This window comes from Salvelinus alpinus, chromosome 1, assembly GCF_045679555.1.
Source record: "Salvelinus alpinus chromosome 1, SLU_Salpinus.1, whole genome shotgun sequence".
In the NCBI taxonomy this organism is placed as follows: Eukaryota; Metazoa; Chordata; class Actinopteri; order Salmoniformes; family Salmonidae; genus Salvelinus; species Salvelinus alpinus.
Genome location: NC_092086.1, coordinates 36,947,158 through 36,971,919, shown reverse-complemented (window position 1 = coordinate 36,971,919; position 24,762 = coordinate 36,947,158). Strand labels below are relative to the sequence as shown.

The 24,762-nt window shown below is 43.4% G+C and overlaps 1 protein-coding gene across 4 annotated transcripts; it reads right to left on the bottom strand.

The window, feature by feature from the left end:
- Nucleotides 1–323: 323 nt before the first annotated feature.
- Nucleotides 324–15,459, bottom strand: LOC139574735 (LIM domain-containing protein 2-like). 4 transcript variants are annotated; one of them, XM_071399600.1, is made up of 4 exons: nucleotides 15,208–15,459; nucleotides 4,595–4,639; nucleotides 4,133–4,269; nucleotides 324–4,054 (listed from the first exon to the last, which is right to left on the bottom strand). In XM_071399600.1, exons 1-4 carry the CDS (start codon nucleotides 15,208–15,210, stop codon nucleotides 3,895–3,897), a joined length of 345 nt encoding a protein of 114 aa, XP_071255701.1. In that variant the 5' UTR covers nucleotides 15,211–15,459; the 3' UTR covers nucleotides 324–3,894. The 4 variants fall into 4 exon arrangements, with proteins under 4 accessions (XP_071255701.1, XP_071255685.1, XP_071255693.1 ...); XM_071399584.1 differs by lacking the exon at nucleotides 15,208–15,459 and adding an exon at nucleotides 6,395–10,796; XM_071399592.1 differs by lacking the exon at nucleotides 15,208–15,459 and adding an exon at nucleotides 4,737–6,346.
- Nucleotides 15,460–24,762: the final 9,303 nt, after the last annotated feature.

Here is a 24,762-nt window from a genome sequence, read left to right as displayed (position 1 = left end):
AAGAGAATCTGATACAGATATAGGATCTTAATTTGATCACCCTGTTGGAGCATAAATGTAAAATGTCTAGTGTATTTGAGATTTTAAAAGGATTCTGAAGTTCGTCATTTCCACTATGAAATTTCAACTTTGATTTTCCCTTATGAAAAATGTAATGTCAAATCAAGTCTGAAATTTCTAAGTGGAAATTTAACAGTATAACAGTATATATGAAACACACTAGCTCCTATACTCATAAAAAAGGCCTACTATTTACCCAACAAATGACTAGTATCAAATATGCACTGCATTTACTCATCATGTAATAAAGACAACCACCTCACTTATCAACACCAGCATCTTCATTTATTTTTCCAAAAGCATGTAAAAACTAAAATAAACTACTGAAAGAAAATGATTGAACAAAATACATTTGATTGTGTGTATGTGTAGGTTGGGACAAATCACATTATTATCATGTTCTTCTACAACACAATTTAACTGGAGTAATAATCCAAAAGAAGAAGAGAGTAGAGATGAAAGACGAGTAAGAGCCAAAACGTCCTTTTGCTTGTAAGGCCACCATCCACAGGTCAAGTTACACAGAATGTTTTTGTTTTTAAATGCATACATTTACATTGACAACAGTGACACCTGCATTGAAAAATAAATGTTAAGTCTACATCCAATTTTGCACACAACTACATGACTCGCAGAACACAGTCACACAGCTCTCATAGACCTGAACCTCCTCGCAGTATGGAAAAGTACCTTCTTTCTTTCCGTTTGTTTCTCTATACAAAGAATGTTTATTCACAGGATAACGCCATTGTACCTTGGCACACTCCTCACACATAATAGACGATACGGACACAGTGTTATTTGATATGATGTTCTTGGTTACAAAGCATTCTGGGTGATCTCGAGGACCGTTACAACATTTTAAAAACAAATAGATAACTTTACAACTTGAGGAAATGTAATGACAAAATGAAAACCATTCAAGAGAGTGGAGGATGAGCGGGTACGTAAACTTCTGGCTGAGTTAAGCCACTCATATCCACCACAAGGACTAAGTGGAAAACAAGCAGAAGGATTATTTTCATTCACAGGGGATAGGCTGGAACAGGAAGAAAGGTATGTGCACTCAAAAAAAATTAAAAATTAAATTTGTTTTGAAAAGCAATAATGTTGGGCCATGGTTTTTGCCATTTATTTTTAAGGCTTTACTTATCAAAAAGTAAAATTTTATTTTCTATTCTGCACAGCATGCTCTAATTAAGCAATGAAGCCCGAGGTGTGGTATATGCCCAACATAGCACAAACCCCCAAGGCGCCTTATTGCTATTATAAACTGGTTACCAATGTAATTAGATCAGTAAAAATAGATTTGTCATACCTGTGGTATGCGGTCTGATATACCACGGCTTTCAGCCAATCAGCATGCAGGGCTCGAACTACCCAGTATATAATTCACAGTAAACTTTCCATCACAATATACATTGTGTCATTCAAGTGTTGTGGCATTGAATACTTCCCAAATGATGTAATTCAATGGCTTTAGTCTCATTCCAAAGCAAGAATGAAGAAAATAAAATCTTGTCTATTGAGTTTGTTGGCCAAAGCAGGTGTCGCTTTAGAACATTCCAACCTAAAAATACCTGTTGCACAACAGTTTCATCCCGAGGCCACTCCCACATCTTTAAAAAATTAGTAAAAGCCATACAGAAGAAATTACTGGGGGCAAACGTGTTTATTGACAATTGTGTGATATGTAATATCTCAAGCCTTGACTGGGATTTGCTGAACTGACTCAAGCATTTCCTACCGCTCTTCTCCCACCAGGAGGCGCTACTCTGAGGTTCAGGGCACTGTTGGCCTGGGCTTTACGCACTGCGTAGGAATTCCCCTGAACATGCCCTAGGTCAAACAACATTCCCTGTTAGCGCCCACCCCTCATATAGTACTAGGTCCTGGTGCTCAAAATCAAAGATGAAGAAGCAGGGAGACATCCCACGCCCTCATTTTCTGGTTACATTAGTCAATAAAGTAGACCAGACGCAGCTGCTATCTATCACATTGGTGTCGATGGGAGATCCACCCTGTTCAGCAGACTGAAACTGACGTTTTCCCCCAATGGTAAACAGCCTGAAGTGAACCATCTTCACAAATCCACCACCTCTGCTCAGAATCACGTGATGCAGTCGAGACAAGAAAGCCCTGCGGCATTTATGAAAAAAAATATATATATTTATGTTCGCAGATCTGATGTCACTGGAGAAGCAAGATAATATATATATATTTTTTTACATTATGTGATTTCACTTGTGGCCCCATCAGGACATCCCAGTCATATGTGAATTTCTGCCTCATTCAGAACACGGAATTCTCTGACTTTCAAGCATTCAAGGCAACAGGGAACTCAAAAATAAAAAAGCTGGATGGGATTTTTTTTCTCCAAACGGTCATCCAACTCATAATTCTGCGTCAGGAACTCTGGCCTCTTTCTAGAGCTGACTTTCCCAATTGGCAGATAACAGACATCAGGATTTGACATTGTTGCCCCACCAGAGTTCACAGTTGTCTTGAAAGATCCAAAAGTCCCGCTTAGTTTTACACACCAACTTAGCACATGAACAGACAGCTCTGCATGGACAGGAAGCAGCAGGGGATATTAGCGTGGCAGTTGTGGTTTCCTGTTAGGCTATATTCCCTGCCAATCAAACATTGACCTGTCTGGTTAACATGCATGGTCATACGTGCACAGTATAGTGCGATATGTTCACTAAGCACAAGCTATGTACAAACACCTATGAGATACTTCTCATTCAGAATAAAGACAAAAAAGCCTCTACGAGTGAGAGCAACTTATCGCATGACAGTCAAACCCAGCAAATAACAGAGCAAAGAGTGCATTTTAAAACCAGTAAAGTGAGATTAAGAGTCAATGAAGCGGATTAGTTGTAAAAAGTCATCCAGAACACAGGAGGGCAGTACAGACTAAAGGTATGACAGCTAAGACTCATACAGGACAAACATGCAGAACTGAAACCTAGCAGCCATTCAGATCATAGGAGCAAAAAAACATTTGAACAGTAAGACAGAATTCAACTAACTGTACCCAGAGAGAGAGAGAATGTGTGACAGTTTCACAGTACCGTGTTTGTTTCTCAGATAAGTGAACCCTGACAAACTCACAAATTGGCTTCCGCCGGTGCTACCGCAATGCAGAGGACTGGTCGTTAAAATTGGTGTTAGATTTAATTGACTATATGGAACTAAAAAGAGGTCATAAAATACAAAGTTGCTAATGAACCTAGCTCAGTATGGTTGACCTGAGTATGCACTACAGCTTAGAGTGAACTCCAGCTTCTCTAACCATATGTTCACCTGAGCATACGGTCCTTGCACCTGTTGCGTCAAAAGGGTGCAAATTTATCCGAAAAATAAACAAGAAAACAATGATAATGTAGTCCGCAGACAGCAAAAACATACCACTGGTTTGTGAATAAGCAGTTTGGTCCCAATCAACAATTTCAGAAGAGCAAATGTAAAATGATACTAAAACCAAATGAAAGTAATAAACACCCCACTAAATAAAATGTCGAGCAACAGGGGCGTGACTGGCCAGTCATAGTGGGTGTGTCTGTCTTCCATGATGTGGAGCGAGCGCACAGGAGCGTTGACTGCTCCCCTCATGACATGTTGGTGCTCTTTATGACATGTTGGAGGTGGAGAAGAGGCAGCTTTGGGGATGAGATGGGAAATACCAGCAGGATACTGCTGACCTGCAAAACTACCCAAAATCTAAAACTAACCCCGACCGTTACCAATTCTGAAAATAAGTGGGTTTGCAGGTCAGGAGTGTCCGTATAGCCTTTCCCGTGGGAGAAGGGTTGGGACAGACAGGCGTGGCTACGCAGTCTTTGTTATGTTCTCTCCCTCCTTGGAGGTCCAAAGCTCCTTGTGCTGCTTGCGGCCAAAGCCCTCATCATAGTTGCCTTTGCTCTTGAAGAGCTGCTGGAAGTGCGGCTTGCAGTAGAAATCACCCGAAAGGGCAGCAAATGTGCCCAGGCTGCAGGGAGGGAGGGGCAGAATATAAACAAAAGAACAACACAGTCTGATATGGAGTGAGTGAGTGAGAGAGTCTCACCTGAGTTTGGTGTTGCAGTGTTTGCAGCAGAAACAGGCCGAGTGGAATATCAGGTTGTTAGCCACCAATCTCTCCATGGGGTAGACGGTCTTCTCACATGACGAGCACACCTCCCTCGGTGTCTTGAAGCTGAAGGACTACGCACATGAACAAAAACCACACCGTTACTATGGCTTCAAACATGTGTTTCAATGGATAAATGCAGCATCATCTCAACTTGCTCAGTTGTCTATAACCAATCTATCGAATGGAGTTGCTGTTGAGTGTATGTGAAAACATATACTGGTATATAAACTGTAGTTCCATTATGCATGACGTTTAAATGACATCTGAGTAAAGGTCAGTAGGGTGAGACACACTGGGCCAGACAGACAGGTAATGGAGAAGGATAGTGATTAAAAGATAATGTCCTACTGGGTTGAAACCGGGACAAGGGGGGGGTGATAATGGAGGTATATTTACTTTGGAGCGCTGGACAGGTTTATCTTCAGGGGCATTTCTGTTGTCCTGGAATAAAAATGAGTAAACCTCAGTACTTTCCTATTTAGTGTTATTACAACAGAAGTGTGAGCATTCAGGATTTCCCCTGTTATATTGACAATACCGTGTCCATAATATCCTTCTTTCATCTCAGTAGTTTCCCCACTCCCGCTCTCTCCCTCCCGGCAGCTCCATCTGTCAGTGTACTGTACTCCCCAGAGGGCAGGTCAGCTACCTTCTGTCTGGACATGTGAGTAGGTACACTGAACACACACAGGGTAGCACAACCATTTCAAATATTAACCCCAAGCGTGATGTTACGGACATCCGTAGGATGCTCTCGACTTGCACACAGCACAGCGGTTTAAGAAAGCAACCAATGCCAGTGTTACACTAAATCACTAAGCTGGAATTCTGATGTACAACTTCAAGTCAATAAAAAAACATTTGTTCACAAACCTTACAACAGTTCAGTGTGAGAGCTTGGCCTTTACAGAGAGCACCATTCAGGTCTATAGAACTAAAGGCCTTATGTAATGGAGGCCTGTCTCATGTCTCTACTCGTGGCTCCAAAGCCCTATGCTCTGACACAACATCCATGGACTTCCTGCTTCAACTTGACTCTACAGAGAGACCCTGAACACTCATTCCTATCCATGAAAACTGCATTATACCGTACACAAACAAGTTACTTTCAACATACACAAACTCCTTGATCCTACTGTTGGCACTGACTCCCATGAGGGCAGGATCGGTATCATATTGTCTGCCATATTGCTAACAGATGTTGACCTAGCAGATCATTGTGGAGTGGCTTAGAGTTGGTTTGAAACTAGGTCACAAAAGTCTGAACGTCCACAGGACAGACATGGGTCAAGCAATTGGTCAAAGCGGTCACACCTGGCTCCCAACACGCCTGGTGAAGAACTATACTTCAAAACTATGTGACCGTCAGGCTTCAGCAATTTCTCCACATTGACGTCCACGCCCTGAAGCTGGACTAGCAGGTCAATTAGCAGACAGACACACGCATTTAGGCAGACGCACTGAAAAGGCTGTGTCCGCTTGTGTGCAGGCCAGACTGCTCTCTGGGAAAGTCCACTGCAGACATCTAAACCCTGACTGTTATGTAAGGAGATTGGTGGTAGTAGTCAGAGGGTTACTCCTCATTTGACAGACAACTGTGCGCCACCACATTCTCGCCACAGCCCTTTCATGAAGCCTGTGCAGCAGAAAGGGACATTTCGGCTACATTCACACACATTGAAGGGGAGAGGACACAGAGCACTGATCCACAGGGAAATGGGTTGTTCACTACAAATCCAGCTCCTCATTGGTCTGCTCAATTAGAATACGTTGGAACGGCCCGAAAAACTCCATTAAACTGAAATAATGTTGAGCCGTTACAAGCGGTTGAGTGTGAAACCCATCAGCCACTGATTCAATCATGTTGCACTTCACAACTGGCAGCCATTAGGGTCAAAGAAGAGCTCCCCAAAAGCCCTTACACATCACCTAGCATGTGCACAGATACAGTTACCAGAGACTTTGGGAATCCAATTGGTAGTCTTAAATTGAAATGATCAAATGAGTAATTTTTGCATTGGCGTAACTGTCGCCCACTCACTACTGAACCCTGATGTGAAAATCATGTCAGATATCTTTAAACTGAATGACTGAGGAAGCTGGGGTGTTGCCTTAGTTTGTGAGAACGGAATGTCTGATGGAGGGACTGCAACTTCCTGTAGATGCAATCACCATCCGGACCATCTTCCTCCTCACCAAGTCTCCTTCATTCTCATATTTGGGTAGGGTACAGGGTGCACTGCTTGGTTGGCTGCATGGTAAACTCACTTCCTGTTGCAACAAGAGAGCAACCATGAGTAACACTCAACAGGAGCCTCATATGTCATAAGATAAATAAACTGCTTCAAAAAGGCAATGGTTTCCTGTTTTAGCACAGCATGCAACGTACAGTACCTTACAGAAAAGTTAATCACCAATTCAGGCTGCACAAGATAAAACTGAAGCCCAGAATCGCCATAGCCACTAAAAGATAATGAAAACAAGAATAGATTCCATGGCAGGCAGGCAGTCAGTCCTGGAAGGCTTCTACATGGCTGGTGCCATCTGTCTTCTTTTGCCTTATTTGTACATGAAGACACGCCACTGACAGCCGACCAAAAACTGACGTTGTGGCAGGAAGTAGTGATGACACATACTTTAAGAGTCCCTGTGGGGAGCCTGCTACAGCTAACTGCCCCCCACTGGGCTTAGAGCATAGGCTGATTACAGCAGATAACTACCACAGGGAATGATGTGTGCACAGACCAAACCTCTCCTTAAATGGTGAGAAGGACAGAGGGACAATATGAACATTGTGGTGTGCCAACCATGCGCACAACTAAATGTGCTCAAAAACAGTACGCTAGATGCAGCCTTCCCATTAGATTAACACATGGTAATTCAATTACAATTTGGTGTACCCATTTAGATTAGTTTGAAGTTGGAACCACTTACTAAAGTCTCCAGCCAGAGAGAAAATAACTTTTGCTAGATCAGGCTCCCACCGTTAGCAACATTAAAATTCAGTCTCTTACCTGTCATTTATTCACACCACATCTCTGTTTGAGTTTCAGGTAGGCCACACTTACTGCATGTGAGATTCTTCCATGCAGCAGTTAGGCCCTGCTGTGCTACACCCACAGTCAGATCAGGTTGAGACTCTCCCTCTCTGATGAGGAGCTCCTAATCTCATTACAATGATAAATCCCATTGCCTGTTCCCCTGGAGCTCAGCTCACCCCAACAATGGCAGGGGGTCTGTGGGTGACAGCAACCTGCTTCGAAGAAAGAGGCCTTCACCAGGGGATGTCTGTTCAGGCCCAGGGAAACCACACTGGGGCTAGCTCTTCCCTAATAAAAGTATTGAGGGAAGGGTTGGGAGCATCAAGTGCGTGCTTGCACGGGTAAGCATCGTCTATGAATTCCATTTACAACTTTGAAACGGTCAGCATTAGAAAGCATAAGCCAGACCTCTGTCCAATATTTGCGTATGTTTATACAGAGATAACTAGCCTAAATCTGCCCCTTTTAAAAAGGTTACAGCTACAGTCAGGAATATTAACAGTCATGGGACATCAATGTTTCCATCTAGAGTAGAAAGGCTAAGGGACTTGGTGCTGGTAAGTTTCCTTAACTTTTCCTTTTCCTAACTTCTCACCCCAGGCTGTGTGACACACACACACGGAGCGAGAGATCACCTAGTGTTCTTACGGTAACGTACACATAGTAGTGAAACTGGCCCTAGACGTTGAAAGAAGTCAGTGGCCATTAATTTCAGTTAGTCTCTGCGCATCTTATTTTTAGAACGCTGACCTGCACCCCTTGATGAGACCGAGGGATGGAAAATAAACAGTAAAAATGCACTACGACTACACCAGCCTGTTAATTAAAGGGCCACCCATTCTGAATGTTATATTCAGAATGGGTGAACGGCGCCATGAAAAAAATGGTAGACGTTATACATCCCCCCAACCAATTGTTTATTTTGTTAGTTTGCTTGCTTTTTTTATTTAGTACATAATGTTCCCACTAGTCTCTTATGACCGAAAAGAACTGGACATCAGGACCACGATTACTCAGCATGGACAGGCAGAATCCTTTTTTTCCCCTTTAACGATTCTGACAAGCCCGACGCGAACAATATACTGCTTTCCTCGGGAACAGGTCCAGATCCGCGTGATTTGCATGAAGAGGCAGAGAAGGTGGCCAAAGGGCAGACTGCCTTCTGAGAATTTGTAGGCGATCGAATAAACCCCCACTTCCTTCCATTCTGCTAGCAAACGTGCAATCTCTGGAGAATAAAATCGACGAGTTACGCTGAAGATTAAACTACCAACGGGACATTAAAACTAACATCTTATACTTCATGGAGTAATGGCTGAACGACGACACCATCAACATACAGCTGGCTAGTTATACGCTGTACCGGCAGGATAGAACAGCGGCGTCTGGTAAGAAGGGGCGGCGTACTTTGTATTTTTGTAAATAACAGCTGGTGCACGATATCTAAGGAAGTCTCGAGCTATTGCTTGCCTGAGGTAGAGTATCTCATGATAAGCTGTAGACCACACTATCTACCTAGAGAGTTTGTCTGTATTTTTCACAGCTGTTTATATACCACCACAGTCAGAGGCTGGCACTAAGACAGCATTGAATGAGCTGTATTCCGTCATAAGCAAACAAGAAAAAAGCTCACCCAGAGGCGGCGCTCCTAGTAGCCGGGGACTTTAATGCAGGGAAACTTAAATCCGTCCTACCAAATTTCTATCAGCATGTTAAATGTGCAACCAGAAAAAAAAAGAAAAAAGCAGAAAGCAGAAAGCACCAGTGACTAGATCAATAAAAATGTAAAAAGTGGTCAGATGAAGCAGATGCTAAGCTACAGGAGTTTTGCTAGCACAGACTGGAATATGTTCCGGGATTCCTCCAATGGCATTGAGGAATACACTACATCAGTCATTGGATTCATCAATAAGTGCATCAATGACGTCGTCCCCACAGTGACCATACGTACATACCCCAACCTGAAGCCATGGATTACAGGCAACATCCGCACTGAGCTAAAGCTGCCACTTTCAAGGAGTGGGACTCTACCCCCGGAAGCTTATGAAATCCTGCTATGCCTGCCGACAAACCATCAAACAGGCAAAGCGTCAATACAGGACTAAGATTGAATCGTAGTACACCGGCTCTGACGCTCGTCAGATGTGGCAGGACTTTCAAACCATTACAGACTACAAAGGGAAGCACAGTCGAGAGCTGCCCAGTGACACGAGCTAAACTACTTTATGCTCGCTGCGAGGCAAATGGCACTGAAACATGCATGAGAGCACCAGCTGTTCCAGAAGACTGATCATGCGCTCCGCAGCTGATGTGAGTAAGACCTTTAGACAGGTCATCATTCACAAGGCCGCATGGCCAGACAGATTACCAGGATGTGTACGGCGAGCATGCGCTGACCAACTGGCAAGTGTCTTTACTGACATTTAACCTCTCCCTGTCCGCGTGTGTAATACCAACATGTTTTAAGCAGACCACCATAGTGCCTGTGCCCAAGAACACCAAGGCAACTTTCCTAAATGACTACAGACCCGTAGCACTCACGTCTGTAGCCATGAAGTTCTTTGAAAGGCTGGACATGGCTCACATCAACACCATCATCCCAGAAACCCTAGACCCACTCCAATTTGCATACCGGCCCAACCTCTAATGCACTCCACACTGGACAAAAGGAACACCTACGTGAGAATGCTATTCATTGACTACAGCACAGCGTTCAATACCGTAGTGCCCTCAAAGCTCATCAATAAGCTAAGGACCCTGGGACTAAACACCTCCCTTTGCAACTGGATCCTGGACTTCCTGACGGGCCACCCCCAGGTAATAAGGGTAGGTAACAACACATCCACCAAGCTGATCCTCAACACAGGGGCCCCTCAGGGGTGCGTGCTCAGTCCCCTCCTGTACTCCCTGTTCACTCATGACTGCGTGGCCAGGCACAACAATGGTAGGCCTGATCACTGACAACAACGAGACAGCCTATAGGGAGAAGGTCAGAGACATGGCCTTGTGGTGCCAGGACAACAACCTCTCCCTCAACGTGATCAAGACAAAGGAGATGATTGAGGACTACAGGAAAATGAGAGCCGAGCACACCCCCCGTTCTCATCGACGGGGCTGCAGTTTAGCAGGTCGAGAGCTTCAAGTTCCTTGGTGTCCACATCACCAACAAACTAACATGGTCCAAGCACACCAAGACAGTCGTGAAGAGGGCATGACAAAACCTATTCCCCCTCAGAAGACTGAAAAGATTTGGCACGGGTCCTCAGATCCTCATAAGGTTCTACAGCTGCACCATTGAGAGCATCCTGACTGGTTGCATCACTGCCTGGTATGGCAACTGCTCGGCCTATGACCGCAAGGCACTACAGAGGGTAGTGTGTATGGCCCAGTACATCACCGGGCGAAGCTTCCTGCCATCCAGGACCTCTATACAAGGCAGTGTGAGAGGAAGGCCCTAAAAATAGTCAAAGAGTCCAGCCACCCTAGTCATAGACTGTTCTCTCTGCTACTGCACAGCAAGCGGTACCGGAGCGCCAGGTCTAGGCCCAAGAGGCTTCTAAACAGCTTCTACCCCCAAGCCATAAGACTCCTGAACATCTACTCAAATGACTACCCAGACTACTTGCATTGCCCCCCCCCCCCCCCCCCTTCTTTTACACCGCTGCTACTCTTATCTTCTATGCATAGTCACTTTACTAGCTCTACCTACATGTACATATTACCTCAACTAACCGGTGCCCCCGCACATTGACTCTGTACCGGTACCCCCCCCCCCTATATATAGTCTCGCTATTGTTATTTTACAGCTGCTCTTTAATTACTTGTTAGTTTTATTTATTATCTGTATTTTTAAAATTTTATTTAAACCGCACTGTTGGTTAGGGACTTGTAAGTAGGCATTTCACTGTAAGGTCTACACCTGTTGTATGCGGCGCATGTGACAAATACAATTTGATATTTGGGATCCGAGTGATGTTCTATCGATTCCCTGGGTCATTTCATGTTTTCATATGCATCCGAGTTGATGGTGTTCAAGCAGGCAGAAATCCGTCTGGTATGACGTAACAGTGATAAAGTCTCACCACACTGGAAGTTAATAGGAATACCTTTAGATTACAACAACATCTATCATACATGTCAGATTTCGGGAGGACGTCTTCTCTCAAATGAGCCATTCGTGCCAATTCATTTTTTTTTTTTTTACTGGAGCCAAATAGACTCCTAGTCACTCCTTGAAGGAGAGCACTCCTTGTCCCAGAATCGGACGCGTGGCCCATTGACGAAGCATGGACAACTTTTGCACTGTATATCTGCCGTTGTGAATGTCAGTCTCCACTCTGAGGCACATCGAACTGCAGGTTAAACATGGTGAGATTGTAAACACCTAAATTGATAGTGCAGTACGTTAAGGCGATTTCACAGCTAACTAGCTAGAGATGGATGGTACTGGGGTGAGAAGGGAAAGTCAGTGGACTTTTTTGGTCACAGGTGGATCTGAAACAAGGCCACCATGTGCAATGAACAAGCCTCAGCTAACAAATAAGTGAAGCAGTATCGAGGCAGTATCGAGGCTGTAAAACCACTAAATTAGCAGGTTTCTTTCCGACCTCTGTCAGTTGAAAAGTCTTTCTTCACTTACACACGTCAGGGGAGGCCATTTCCTGTGAGGCTGCGGTGAGAGAGGTTGTCCTTATATGACTAGTGACAGAGAGCCTCAATGCCATAATCACGGATGTGAAACCTGTCTAGGGAGGTAACAGCTGAGACTGAAAAACAGGGGTCAAGATTGCCTAAGGAAAACCTCTGAATAACATCTACTCAGCTTTCACACATTCCCACTGGCATAACCAAACATTTTACGGACATCCCGTCTCAAAAAGGTGAACGAGAAATGTTTAATCTGAGATTTGAACCCACAACCTTTGGCTCGAGGTCAGCCTTTAACAATATTGCGCTCTATTGACTTTAGCATGTAGTGACCCAGCGAGAAGCCGCTGATCATGCATTTAATGAAGTCACTCAAAAAACATCCCTCAGCGTCAAACCTCAGACCTGATACAACGTACCGCACAGAAGAGAAAGTTGCGCAACCAAAGCCTGTGGAGGGACAGGAATTCAGGAAGACAGGTCCCATCGCTTTGACCAAAACACATGCAAATCTGAAGTCTACCATTCCATTGGAATTTCACAAAACATGGGAGATTTCACAACTACAGCGTAAGATAACAGGCAAAGGGGGCAGAAGGTGTGTCAGGCGGTGTGACAGCAGAGGCAGGAGACAAAAGCATGAACTTTTAAGCCTACGCATCCCAAGATATGAAAAGTGGGTGGTGTGTGATGCAGTAGGCATTCCTCAGTAAACCAGGTTGCCCACAGTATATACTGCACATGTAGACACTTTGCTGCTTCATTCTCACGTGAGGCGAGGTTGCTGTGGAAAATGTTTAATTTTTTACTGGGCAGTGTGTACAGTTTGTCCTTGGGTCCTCCCAATGTGATTGCAATTGCTTGGTACTAGGTTGTAAGAACAGCCAATAGGAAGGTTATCTAACCGATGAAAACGTTTAAACGTCTTGTTGAGTTTGCATTTAAAAAAAAAAATGTTATTCACAACGATACAATAGAGCAGGTGTAAACACAATGAACCGTTAGTGCCATTTAGGAAGTTTGTTCAAGAGGCTTCCATGTCACAATAATAAAGACAGGAGCGGAAAAGTTTGGGGCAGAAACAGCTGGGATAAATCCCATAATGCTGTGTGAATGAAGTCTTACATCCCTCCAGGGCATTAAAAACAATGATTGGATTATTTCAGACATGTTTATTTCCCGACTATGGTTCATTGCTAGTTAACTATATTTGGGACTTCTACCCAAGTGCGCTACATAATGACTGAATCAAATTAAATGTTTCAAAAAACATTAATTGTTAAAATGCAATCTACAAGGGAATGGCATTTCTCTTAGTTCAGCTTATGTCAGGCTATTGTTCAATGATACCCTGACTCAAAGACTGAGGTATCAAAAACTATGAATAATTTAACTGTACCATTAGGCTAGCTAAAATGGCCATAACCAACTGGGCAGCTTTGGCTACCTACCTTTACTCATTCATAGTCCTCTTCTATCTAGCACACAACAGCTGATGCATCTCCCACTCACACCCTCCATTGATCTGCACCTAAAACATACAGCACCTGACCGTTCTCTTTTTGCACTCCTTGTCCAATGACTGTAGTTGGGATGGTGTAGCTGACAGTACCTAACAGACCGTCTCTGTGACGTCTGTAAAAAAAAGAATCTGACACCATGAGGACCCGCCAGCTATGGAGGAAAGCAAAATGAAGTGCATTTGGAGCTGTTCACTCAAAAAAAAGTGTAAACATTTCCCATAGTTGTGTAAAGGAAACATGTGCACTATATGGTTACTTCAATTGGACCTGCGAGTAATGTAATGAACACATTTTACATTGTCTGAGGGAAGGCTTTGGTCACAGAGGCAGTATGTGCCTTTGACAAGTCATTGGGCAATGGTGCATATGGCTGTCCAATGGAAATGTTTCAAGCAAACTGCAGGTGCAATTCTCAATGCAGCCTAGGTGTCAATACAAGTAGACGCAGAAGTCCATCACTCAGAACAAACGTCCTCGCCACAGAAGCTTGCCCCACAAATCCGCCAGCATTGACGTAAATCTGTCTTCAATCCATGTGTCAATCCTCGGCAAACACTGGGCCAAAATTACAGACAGCACATCTACAGATCCCCAGTCTTTACCCACAAAGTGGCGGTAAACGAAAATGATCATATGCCAAGGCAGTCATTATGGAGATCGGCATCTTGATTTGATAGAGCTGGTCTGGCAAGACCGCAGGTAGCGCTGTAAATGTGTTCTCCAAGGTCTCAACTCGGAGAACATTATGCGGGAATGGAAGAGAAGACCATTTGAAACAGGTACTTTACCCACTCTGCTACTGCTGGGCCATGCTGCTACTGTCATGAGCTCGCAGGGAGCCAGATAATTCACAGGGGTGTTACAGTAAATAAAGATATGATATAATTGATGCATTTCTAGGCTAATACTGTTCACCATGACACTGCGTTGGCTTGCAAAGATGCGGTCGGCTCATTGCCTTCCAGTTCTTAACCGCCTTGCGCCCACCACACCAGAATCCCTTCCACAGCACTTTATGTAACAGGGGAGAGACGCCAGGTTCTGTGCACCAACTAATGGCTGGCATGATTAGGTAATAACAGTACGTAGACATTAAGATTTTCAGCCAGCCAGAGAGCGCTTCTGAAGCCAAACTGGGTGATGTATATGATTGGCAGGCGTTAACTTCATAAATTGTCAAAATAAAAACATTTATACTATGCACAGCCACAATCTGTTGAGAAAACCAACAAAGGCGATCGACAGTGCACATTTCCTTCTGATTCTACATCAGAATGATCAAACTAACGTTAATCAAGTGCACTTTAACCTAAAACATGACAGACAATATGACTGTTTAAAGCTTCACTTGAGGCATAACATAAAACAAAGCCTCAACCAGTGAGAATAGTGCTCCGCTATTGCGCTAGCTCGCAAGCTAACGTAACCAGTAAATATGGATCGTTCGAGATACTCATTTTGAGTGAAATGCTGGGTAGCTGCACAATGCCGTACATAATGCCGGATTGATTAATTAGCGTGCAACAAAAAAAATATCAGAGATGGCAAGTTGGAACAGTGCAATAAAATAACGTTACATTGCACGTTTTTGCCCTATTTAAGAACAGAACAGCAGGGTAAACATGAGTCATTCCACCAAAAAACGGAATGGGTGGCTAGCAACCTTGGTAGCTAGCGAGTTAGCATCGAGTGGACATCACCTCATCACAAAAGGAGAGGGAGGGGGGAGAGAGGGTATGCTGTCGCTAGCTAGCCATCTCTGTACAAGAACCGCGAGAAATGGCCGAGAAGCACTTACCATCTGTGTACTTTAGTCAACGTTTAAATACAAAGACAATTTGGTGATCGATTGCTTTCTCATTCGTTTCCCCGATTTCTGCTGTCAGGATTCTTCCTACAGACCCGGCGAGTTACCTCAGCTTGGCTCCCCTGCTCTTGTTTTTCGAGAGTCGTTTTTTTTGTTCTTTATATTAGCAGGATGTTGCACGCTATTGGTTCTAGTCGCCCCCCGGGTCTCTCTCCTTCACCCCACCCCGCTCTCTTAACCCACCTCCCTGTACTGAAACGGTAATTCTTTTGAAAAAGGGATTCAAAAAAGATTAACAGTGTAAATCAGTCCTAGGTTTAAAATAAAAAAGAAACTAACACATGAATATGCATACATCACAACTAATTGTCATCCCTTTTGCTGACAGGGTTAAAAAAAGCACCTTTCGACTCTTTAAAAAATATATTAACAAATCAATACAAGTAGTACATGGGGGAAACACCTTTCGACTCTCATCTACACATAGTCTGACTGCACTGCCACTAATGTTTTGTGTGCTGCAGATGACAAAGAACCCAAAGTGCACTGTACATGTAACAAGTCTCAGCACATTTCTGTCCAAAGTCCAGTGACTGAGGTTTATGTCTGGGTAGGTAGGTATGAACCACTCTTTGGCCTGTGGTCCAGCATAGAACAAGTTCCACATTTAAGAGGCTGAGAAATCCTGCCGAATTCAAATCATTTGTAATAGCTCGAAGAATAGCACACAACCCTTAATTCCTGCTCAGCGTAACTAACATTCACAGCACAAGTCTGTTATGCCCAGTCTTGCCAACAGTTGGCTTTGTGATGGAAACCTGTGTTTAAATATGACATGCATGCAAAAGTTGAGCATGATAATAGTAGCGCTTAAAATACCATGAAAGCAATTGGTTGTGTATGGTAATAAAAAAAGACTAAAGAGTTAAGTGTGAAATGGCTGTGTCGTTTTCTGCTGACGTCTTCATTAACTGTTAGGTCCATGTAAGTGCATTTTGTGTGGAGTCAAGGGTGACCCAGAGTCCAGTTATTGAAAACAGATGTTGAGAGGCCTTCATCACACTAGAAGTAGAAGGGTGTGTGGGTCTAAGTGGGGGATGGTGTATAGACTATTCTGTACTGAGAGAAAAGTGTTGGAGTTGTTACTCTTGAGAGTGGAAAACACCTACCATCTAGTGGGGGGTTATTGTGATTGCATTATGGTTGTCGGTGGTGTGGGATAATTTACAATGTTTTATACCAGAGCCCAGTGGCCTGTACACACATTACTTTCAGTATCAGACATACTGTACGCTCTAACTAACTGTTTTTGAGGAGACTCAAGTCTGAAGACCCTGCAGGTCTATGGCAATACCTGCAATAGTATTGCACGTAACACATTGATGTTGGCTCGATGAGTATCAGATAGATTGTATGTAAGGCTGCAGATCAGAGGTGTTGTGTGGCTGCATTAAGAAAGAGTTACTGGTACGATGAAAATAAAAACTGGTACTTTACACAAGGTCTTTGGAAACAAACACATGAATGTCACTTAGTAAAAGCAGAAGCAGCCCGTGTCCACCACCTTTTTCCTGTCATCCATCCAGCTAGTTTTTCACCCTGTATTTGAATACTGAGTATTGACATTAGTGCACCATTGACTATGAATCCTGCTAACATTCAGAAAGCACGGCAGTGGGGTGTTTAGTTACTTCAGTGAGGAGTGTCACCAAGGGTTTTGCTGGAGCCATCCAGTGCAGTGAATGACTCACTACATAATCTGGTAGAATTTGCAATCAGAAGAGCCACGGCTCTTACCTCTGATGTCTCCCTGCACCACACGGATGAGTCCACCAGAATATCTTTGGCCAACCTCTCAATCTAACGGAGCTGAACAAAAGAGCTGAAAGGACAAGAGTGATGTTTAGGTTCATAGGATGGGGTTGTCTTTTCTAAATACAAAATAAAAGGACGGGTGGGAGGTAAAGCCATGGGTAGCTCTGCAAAGCTTATCGACATGGGCACTAAATTAAATCCACTTGAACAAAAAGGGTTAAGATGCTACAATGCTATTCGATTAGCAAACGAGTAAAGTGCAAAAGTATGCATGGCAATAAGTTAAATCAGGGATTCTCAAACTTTTTGGGGCCATGGACCCCTTAAATTAGCAAATTCATCAGGGATCCCCACAATCTGAACACAACTCTAGTGAGATAATAGCATACAAGGAGTTTTACTATGACTTCGGGGAGTGAATGGCCAGACAACGCACGTCTCAGGCCCATGGAAGGAAGATTTGAAAGGCCCATCTCTTGGCATCGGAGAGAACATTTAGCAGTTTATGCTAAATTTCTGAAATTCTACAGATTGCCATGTGGCAAAGAGATGTTGTTGTTGCAGTTTTAAAGCTAATATCCTGCAAGAGAGAAAACTTAGCAGTTTTAAAGCTAAAATTACAGTGCATTCATGTAAAAAAAACAATGGGTGGGGGAATACAAGTATTGAGTTGAAAAATGTATAATTGGCAGAGAACTGTGGATACCAATATTCCTGTGAGCCTCCCAGGCCCATGTTGCCCAGGGTTAAGAACATATATTGTAAATTAATAATATTACATTGTATTACACCCTCTAAATTTATTCCGTGGATCCCTTGGCCAAAATTTGTTTAATCGGTTAGTAATATTCATTTAAAAAATGAAGTACATTTTTGATATACACCGAACAAAAATATAAACACAACATGCAACAATTTCAAAGATTGTACTGAGTTACAGTTCATATAAGGATATCAGTTAATATAAAAACATTAGGCCCTAATCTATGGATTTCACATAACTGGAAATCCATAGATTGTCCGTAGTTAATGCCTGCCCATACCATAATCACACCACCACTCCGTTCACCATGCTGACGTCAGCAAACCGCTCACCCACACAACACCAAACACACTGTCTAGCATCTGCCCGGTACAGTTGAAACCGGGATTCATCCTTGAAGAGCACACTTCTTTGACGAAAAGATCATGATCATTAGACTCCTCTTTAAATCTGCGTATTTCTCCAAAGCTCAGTTGTCCTGAGTCTGCACAATACTGCCAGGACCTATGATCAAGAGAGACACTCAAGTTTTTCATACTATATCTCTTGACACATTGATGAAAATAGTCTTGGCCTCTAAACCTTCAAGCTGCATACTGGACCCTATTCCAACTAAACTACTGAAAGAGCTGCTTCCTTTGCCCTCCTATGTTGAATATAATAAACAGCTCCCTATCCACCGGATATGTACCAAACTCACTAAAAGTGGCCGTAATAAAGCCTCTCTTGAAAAAGCCAAATCTTGACCCAGAAAATATAAAAAACGATTGGCCTTATCGAATCTCCCATTCCTCTCAAAAATGTTAGAAAAAGCTGTTGCGCAGCAACTCACTGCCTTCCTGAAGACAAACAATGTATATTAAACACTTCAGTCTGGTTTTAGACCCCATCATAGTACTGAGACTGCACTCGTGAAGGTGGTAAATTACCTTTTAATGGCGTCAGACCAAGGCTCTGCATCTGTCCTCGTGCTCCTAGACCTTAGTACTGCTTTTGATACCATCGATCACCACATTCTTTTGGAGAGATTGGAAACCCAAATTGGTATACACGGACAAGTTCTGGCCTGGTTTAGATCTTATGTCGGAAAGATATGTTTGTCTCTGTGGATGGTTTGTCCTCTGACAAATCAACTGTACATTTCGGTGTTCCTCAAGGTTCCGTTTTATGTCCACTATTATTTTACCTCTTGGTGATGTCATTTGGAAACAATGTTAACTTTCACTGCTTTGCGGACGACACAGCCGTACATTTCAATGAAACATGGTGAAGCCCAAAAATTACCCACCCTGGAAGCCAATGTTTAAGACATAAGTGGACAGCGACAAATGTTTTACTTTTAAACTCGGACAAAACAGAGATGCTAGTTCTCGGTCCCAAGAAACAAAGATCTTCTGTTGGATCTGACACTTAATCTTGATGGTTGTACAGTCACCTAAAAAAAAACTGAAGGACCTCGGCGTTACTCTGGACCCTGATCTCTCTTTTGACGAACATATCAAGAATATTTCAAGGACAGCCTTTTTCCATCTTCGATACATTGCAAAAATCTGAAAGTTTCTGTCCAAAAATTATGCTGAAAAAATAATCCATGCTTTTGTCACTTCTAGATTAGACTACTGCAATGCGCTACTTTCCGGCTACCCGGATAAAGCACTAAATAAACTTCAGTTAGTACTAAACACGGCTGCTAGAATCTTGACTAGAACCAACATTTTTTATCATATTACTCCAGTGCTAGCCTCTACACTGGCTTCCTGTTAAGGCTAGGGCTGATTAAGGTTTTACTGCTAACCTACAAAGCATTACATGGGCTTGCTCCTACCTACCTTTACGATTTGGTCCTGCCATACATACCTACACGTACGCTACGGTCACAAGACACAGGCCTCCTTACTGTCCCTAGAATTTCTAAGTAAACAGCTGGAGGCAGGGCTTTCTCCTATAGAGCTTCAATTTTATGGAATGGTCTGCCTATCCTTGTCAGAGATGCAGACTGTCTCGACCTTTAAGTCTTTATTGAAGACTCATCTCTTCAGTAAGTCTGGCCGAGGGGTGTGAAGCTGAACAGAAAGGCACTGGAGCGACGAACCGCCCTTGCTGTCTCTGCCTGGCCGGTTCCCATCTCTCCACTGGGATTCTCTGCCTCTAACCCTATTACGGCGGCTGCATCACTGGCTTACTGGTGCACTTCCATGCATCACTTGAGTGGGTTGAGTCACTGACATGATCTTCCTGTCCGGGTTGGCGCCCCCCTCGGGTTCGTGCCGGGGGGAAGATCTTTGTGGGCTATACTCGGCCTTGTCTCAGGATGGTAAGTTGGTGGTTGAACATATCCCTCTAGTGGTGTGGGGGCTGTGCTTTGGCAAAGTGGGTGGGGTTATATCCTGCCTGTTTGGCCTTGTCCGTGGGGATCGTCGGACAGGGCCAAGGTGTCTCCCAACCCCTACTGCGTCAGCCTCCAGTATTTATGCTGCAATAGTTTGTGTCGGGGGGCTAGGTTCAGTCTGTTATATCTGGAGTATTTCTCCTGTCTCGTTCGGTGTCCTTTGTGAATTTAAGTATGCTCCCTCTAATTCTTTCTCTCAATTTTCTCTCTTGTCGTTTTGAGAGAATTTGGCAATACGTCCAACCGGCCTTACAACCGCAGACCACGTGTATGACATTATGTGGGTGAGCAGTTTGCTGATGTCAACGTTGTGAACAGAGTACCCCATTGCGGCGGTTGTGGTTTGGGCAGGCATAACGAACACAATTGCATTTTATTGATGGCAATTTGAATGACAATCCTGAGGCCCATTGTTGTGCCATTCATCCGCCGCCATCACCCTCATGTTTCAGCATGATAATACACAGCCCCATGTCACAAGGATCTGTACACAATTCCTGGAAGCTTATAATGTCACAGTTCTTCCACGGCCTGCATACTCACCAGACATGTTTCCCATTGAGCATGTTTGGGATGCTCTGGATCAACCTGTATACTTTGGACGGTATCAATACACAGCAGTCACTGCAAAGATACAGGTGTCCTTCCCAATCAGTTGCCTGAGAGGAAGGAAACAACTCAGAGATTTCACCATGAAGCCAACGGTGACTATAAAACAGTTCCAGAGTATAATGGGTTTGATAGAAGAAACTATAGATGGATCAACAACATTGTAGTTTCTCCACAATACTAACCCTAATTGACAGTTTAGAGAAGGAAGCCTGTAGAGAATAAAACAATATTCCAAAACATGCATCCTGTTTGCAACAAGGCACTAAAGTAATACAGCAAAAAAAAAGTGGCAAACTAATTAACTTGTGTTTTGAATACAAAGTGTTATGTTTGAGGAAAATCCAATACTTTACCAAGTACCACGCCATATGTTCAAGCATAGTGGTGGCTGCATCATCGTATGGGTATGCTTGTCATCGTGAGGATCGGACCCTTTTTTTACATTCTCACCTAAAATTACATACCCAAATCTAACTGCCTGTAGCTCAGGACCTGAAGTAAGGATATGCATATTCTTGATACCATTTGAAAGGAAACACTGAAGTTTGGAAATGTTAAATTAATGTAGGAGAATATAACACATTAGATCTGGTAAAAGATAATACAAAGAAAAAACATGTTACATTTTTTTTTTTAACCATCATCTTTGAAATGCAAGAGAAAGGCCATAATGTATTATTCCAGCCCAGGCGCAATTTAGATTTTGGACACTAGTTGGCAGCAGTATATGTGCAAAGTTTGACTGATCCAATGAACTATTGTATTTATTTTCAAAATGTTGTATCAAGACTGCCCAAATGTGCCTAATTGTTTTTTTAATACATTTTCAAGTTCAGAACTGTGCACGCTCCTCAAACAATAGTATGTTATTATTTCACTGTAATAGCTACTGTAAATTGGACAGTGCAGTTAGATTAACAATAATTTAAGCTTTCTGCCAATATCAGATATGTCTACGTCCTGGGAAATTCTCTTTTTACTTACAACCTCATGCTAATCACATTAGCCTACGTTAGCTCAACTGTCCCGCAGGCGGGAAACCAATCCTTTATAACTGAACTAAGCACAGGCAAAATCCTAGAGGAAAATATGGTTCAGTCTGCGTTCCACAAGACCCTGGGAGATGAATTCACTTTTCAGCAGGACAATAACCTAAAAAACAAGGCCAAATCTACACTGGAGTTGCTTACCAATAAGACAGTGACTGTTCCGGAGTGGCCGAGTTAAAGTTAACTTAAATCTACTTGAAAATATATGGCAAGACCTGAAAACCAATTTGACAGAGCTCGAAGAATTTTGAAGAGAATATAGGTAAATGTTGCACAATCCAGGTGTAGAAAGCTCTTAGAGACTTACCCAGAAAGACTCAGCTGTAGTCGGTGCCAAAGGTGCTTCTACAAAGTATTGACTCAGGGGTGTCAACAACTTGTGCAAATGAGATTTCTATATTTCATTTTCAATACATTTGCCAAAATAAATTTAAAATATTTTTTCCCTGTCATCATGAGGTATTATGTTCAGATGGTAGAAAAAAAATCCTCACCTGTTTTGAATAACAACTAAATGTGGAATAGGTCAAGGGGTATGAATACTTTCTGAATGTACTGTAGGCTGCAACTAGCTGGAGGAGGAGCGCTCTGGGGGGTTTGGTACACTGACCACTGGAAGGAGAGCGCCTTGGCGGGGTGTAGCTGGTAGCCTGCGGCGGGGGTAGCAGGTAGCCTGCGGGTAGCCAATTGGCAGGTCATTTAGGAGACCATATGGTACGGCGCTTGGTAGGCCTCCTGGTAGCATGCTTTATTGGCCACTTGGTAGGCCGGGGTGGCTGCTTGGTATGCTGCTACACTCACCCCATTGTGTTACCATCCCAGGTTTTGGCACCATACAAAACAGCTTAAAGTCTGATTCGGCTGGGTGGGAGTTAACACAATGGGTAGGTCTTCAAGAAAACAGGGAGGTGGTAGCCTTTGGACATTTTAAAACAGGCTTGGTCTTTATGGCTTCATTTATGGGTAAGTGTTCATTGCTAGTTTGGTTTGAAAGGGGCTAGTTATTGCAGGTGGGGATATTTAAGGAGGTAGTCCCGCCTCTTTCAGGTGTACGTGATTTGGTTGATTACATTGACTGAGGTGTGTGGCGACCAATAAGTAGCAGACTCCACCCCAGGTAGGTGGGGTTTTGTACACTAAGGCTGCGTTTAGACAGGCAACCCAATTATGATATTTTTTGCATTAATTGGGTCTTTTAACCAATCACCAATCAAATATTTTCACATCAGCTCTTTTTCATTGCTGATCTGATTGGTCAAAAGACCAATTAGTGAGTGAAAAAAATCTGAATGGAGCTGCCTGTGTAAATGCACCCTGTGCCTTTAACAAGTGTACATGGGCACATAGGGAGAATCTCAATTGCATACTCCTCGAGTCCTCTCTCCTCAAAACTCATTGGATGAGAAAGCAAAGGGTCCCTCCTCTCTGACCTCTTCTAATGGGTTTTGGGAAGGAGGCGAAAACAGAGGTGTCACAGTCTGTCCTTTTGAATCAGAATCTTTACCTGCCAAAGTCATGTTACGATATATCAGTTATCCTGTTAGAGCTTTCGTGCCGAATCCACTGCAGTGTTTCAGGTGCCACGTCACACCAGTGTGTAGGAGGGAGATTCCAAGACGTGGGAAGTGTGCAGGAGGGCATGGGACAGAGGATTGTGTAGATTCTGTGGGAAAAGTTGTGTGTGCAACTGTAGAGGTGCCCATGTTGCTAGGGATTGGAAGTGTCCGGTGCGAGAGAGGCAGGTTGAGGTGGCCAGAGTCAGAGTAGTGTAGAAGGTGTCATACGCTGAGGCTGTGAAGAAAGTAGAGGAGGATGGGTCAAGGGTGAGGGATCCTGGCAGGATCCCTGTGAGTAGGAGATCTGTGCCAGCAAAGAGGGATAGGCCAACAAGTGATATATACTTCAGTAACAAAAAATAAATGTTCTGGTGGCAGCTGCAGAAAAGTATTTGGTTGTATGAAATTTGACTTCAGAAGAGTTAGTGTGTTGAGTGGTGGTGTCCCGTCCTCTCAGGCCATTGGCATGGTGTAGGAGCAGATAGGGTCAAAGTAGTGGAATGGGCTAGTGGGTTTTTAATGAGTGTAGGGTTAGTTGAAGGGTGTTTTTATTTTATTTAGTATTTTCTATCACAAAGTATAATGGGGGCGGTAAGGCAACATATTGGATGCCAACTGCCGTTAAACCCCACCGAAGAGGAGGGGACGCGAGGAGTATACAATTAAGATTCTTCCTTACACAGGCACACACTTACTCTGTCGATCAGGCATTGGCTGGCGTTGAACCTCACTTGATACTCTGAAAAAGGATACCAAAAGAATATATAAATAGGTGACAAAATACAGACCAGTCTTTGGTAAAGTAAAGACAGTCAACTTACCAAAACCAACATCATACATTCTATCTGCCTCACAAACACCAGTAACCAGCAGAGTGTGTTAATCTAAACAGGAGGCCTGTCCTACTCTAGTTCAGCTGTAAGCAAGTGGGTCGGATCTGCTAGCTAAAACACCAGGAATACCACTCTCTTCCGGGTGGTGGCCTTCTCTCAATTGCATACTCCTCACGCCCTCCCTCTTCCTCAAAACCCATTGGAAGAGAAGATCAGAGGGGAGGGACCTCTGGATTTCTCATCCAATGGGTATGAGGTGGCGGTAAGGAGAGCACATACAAGGAGATTGCAATTGAGATTCTCCATATGTGTGAGGATAGAGATGCACTAAGAGTTGTGGCTGGCTATGGATACCTTCTAAAAAGGTACCCTACAAACCACGACTAAAAACCACATTTTATTAACAAAAATTAGACCATTGTTTTTTCACATGTATCTACTCAGTCTTAACCCTATTGTCTATGGAAGTTACATGTCCACCGAGGAGCAAAAATGCCTCAAGGGTTAAATGCAAAAAGGAATTGCCAAT

Excerpts from the sequence above, each read along its gene's own strand:
- LOC139574735 (XM_071399584.1), bottom strand. The coding sequence starts at position 6,493 with ATGGTTGCTCTCTTGTTGCAACAGGAAGTGAGTTTACCATGCAGCCAA. Across the intron at positions 4,640-6,394 it reads ATGAGAATGAAGGAGACTTG|GACAACAGAAATGCCCCTGA; the intron begins GTGAGGAGGAAG and ends TTTTTATTCCAG. Across the intron at positions 4,270-4,594 it reads AACCTGTCCAGCGCTCCAAA|TCCTTCAGCTTCAAGACACC; the intron begins GTAAATATACCT and ends TCATGTGCGTAG.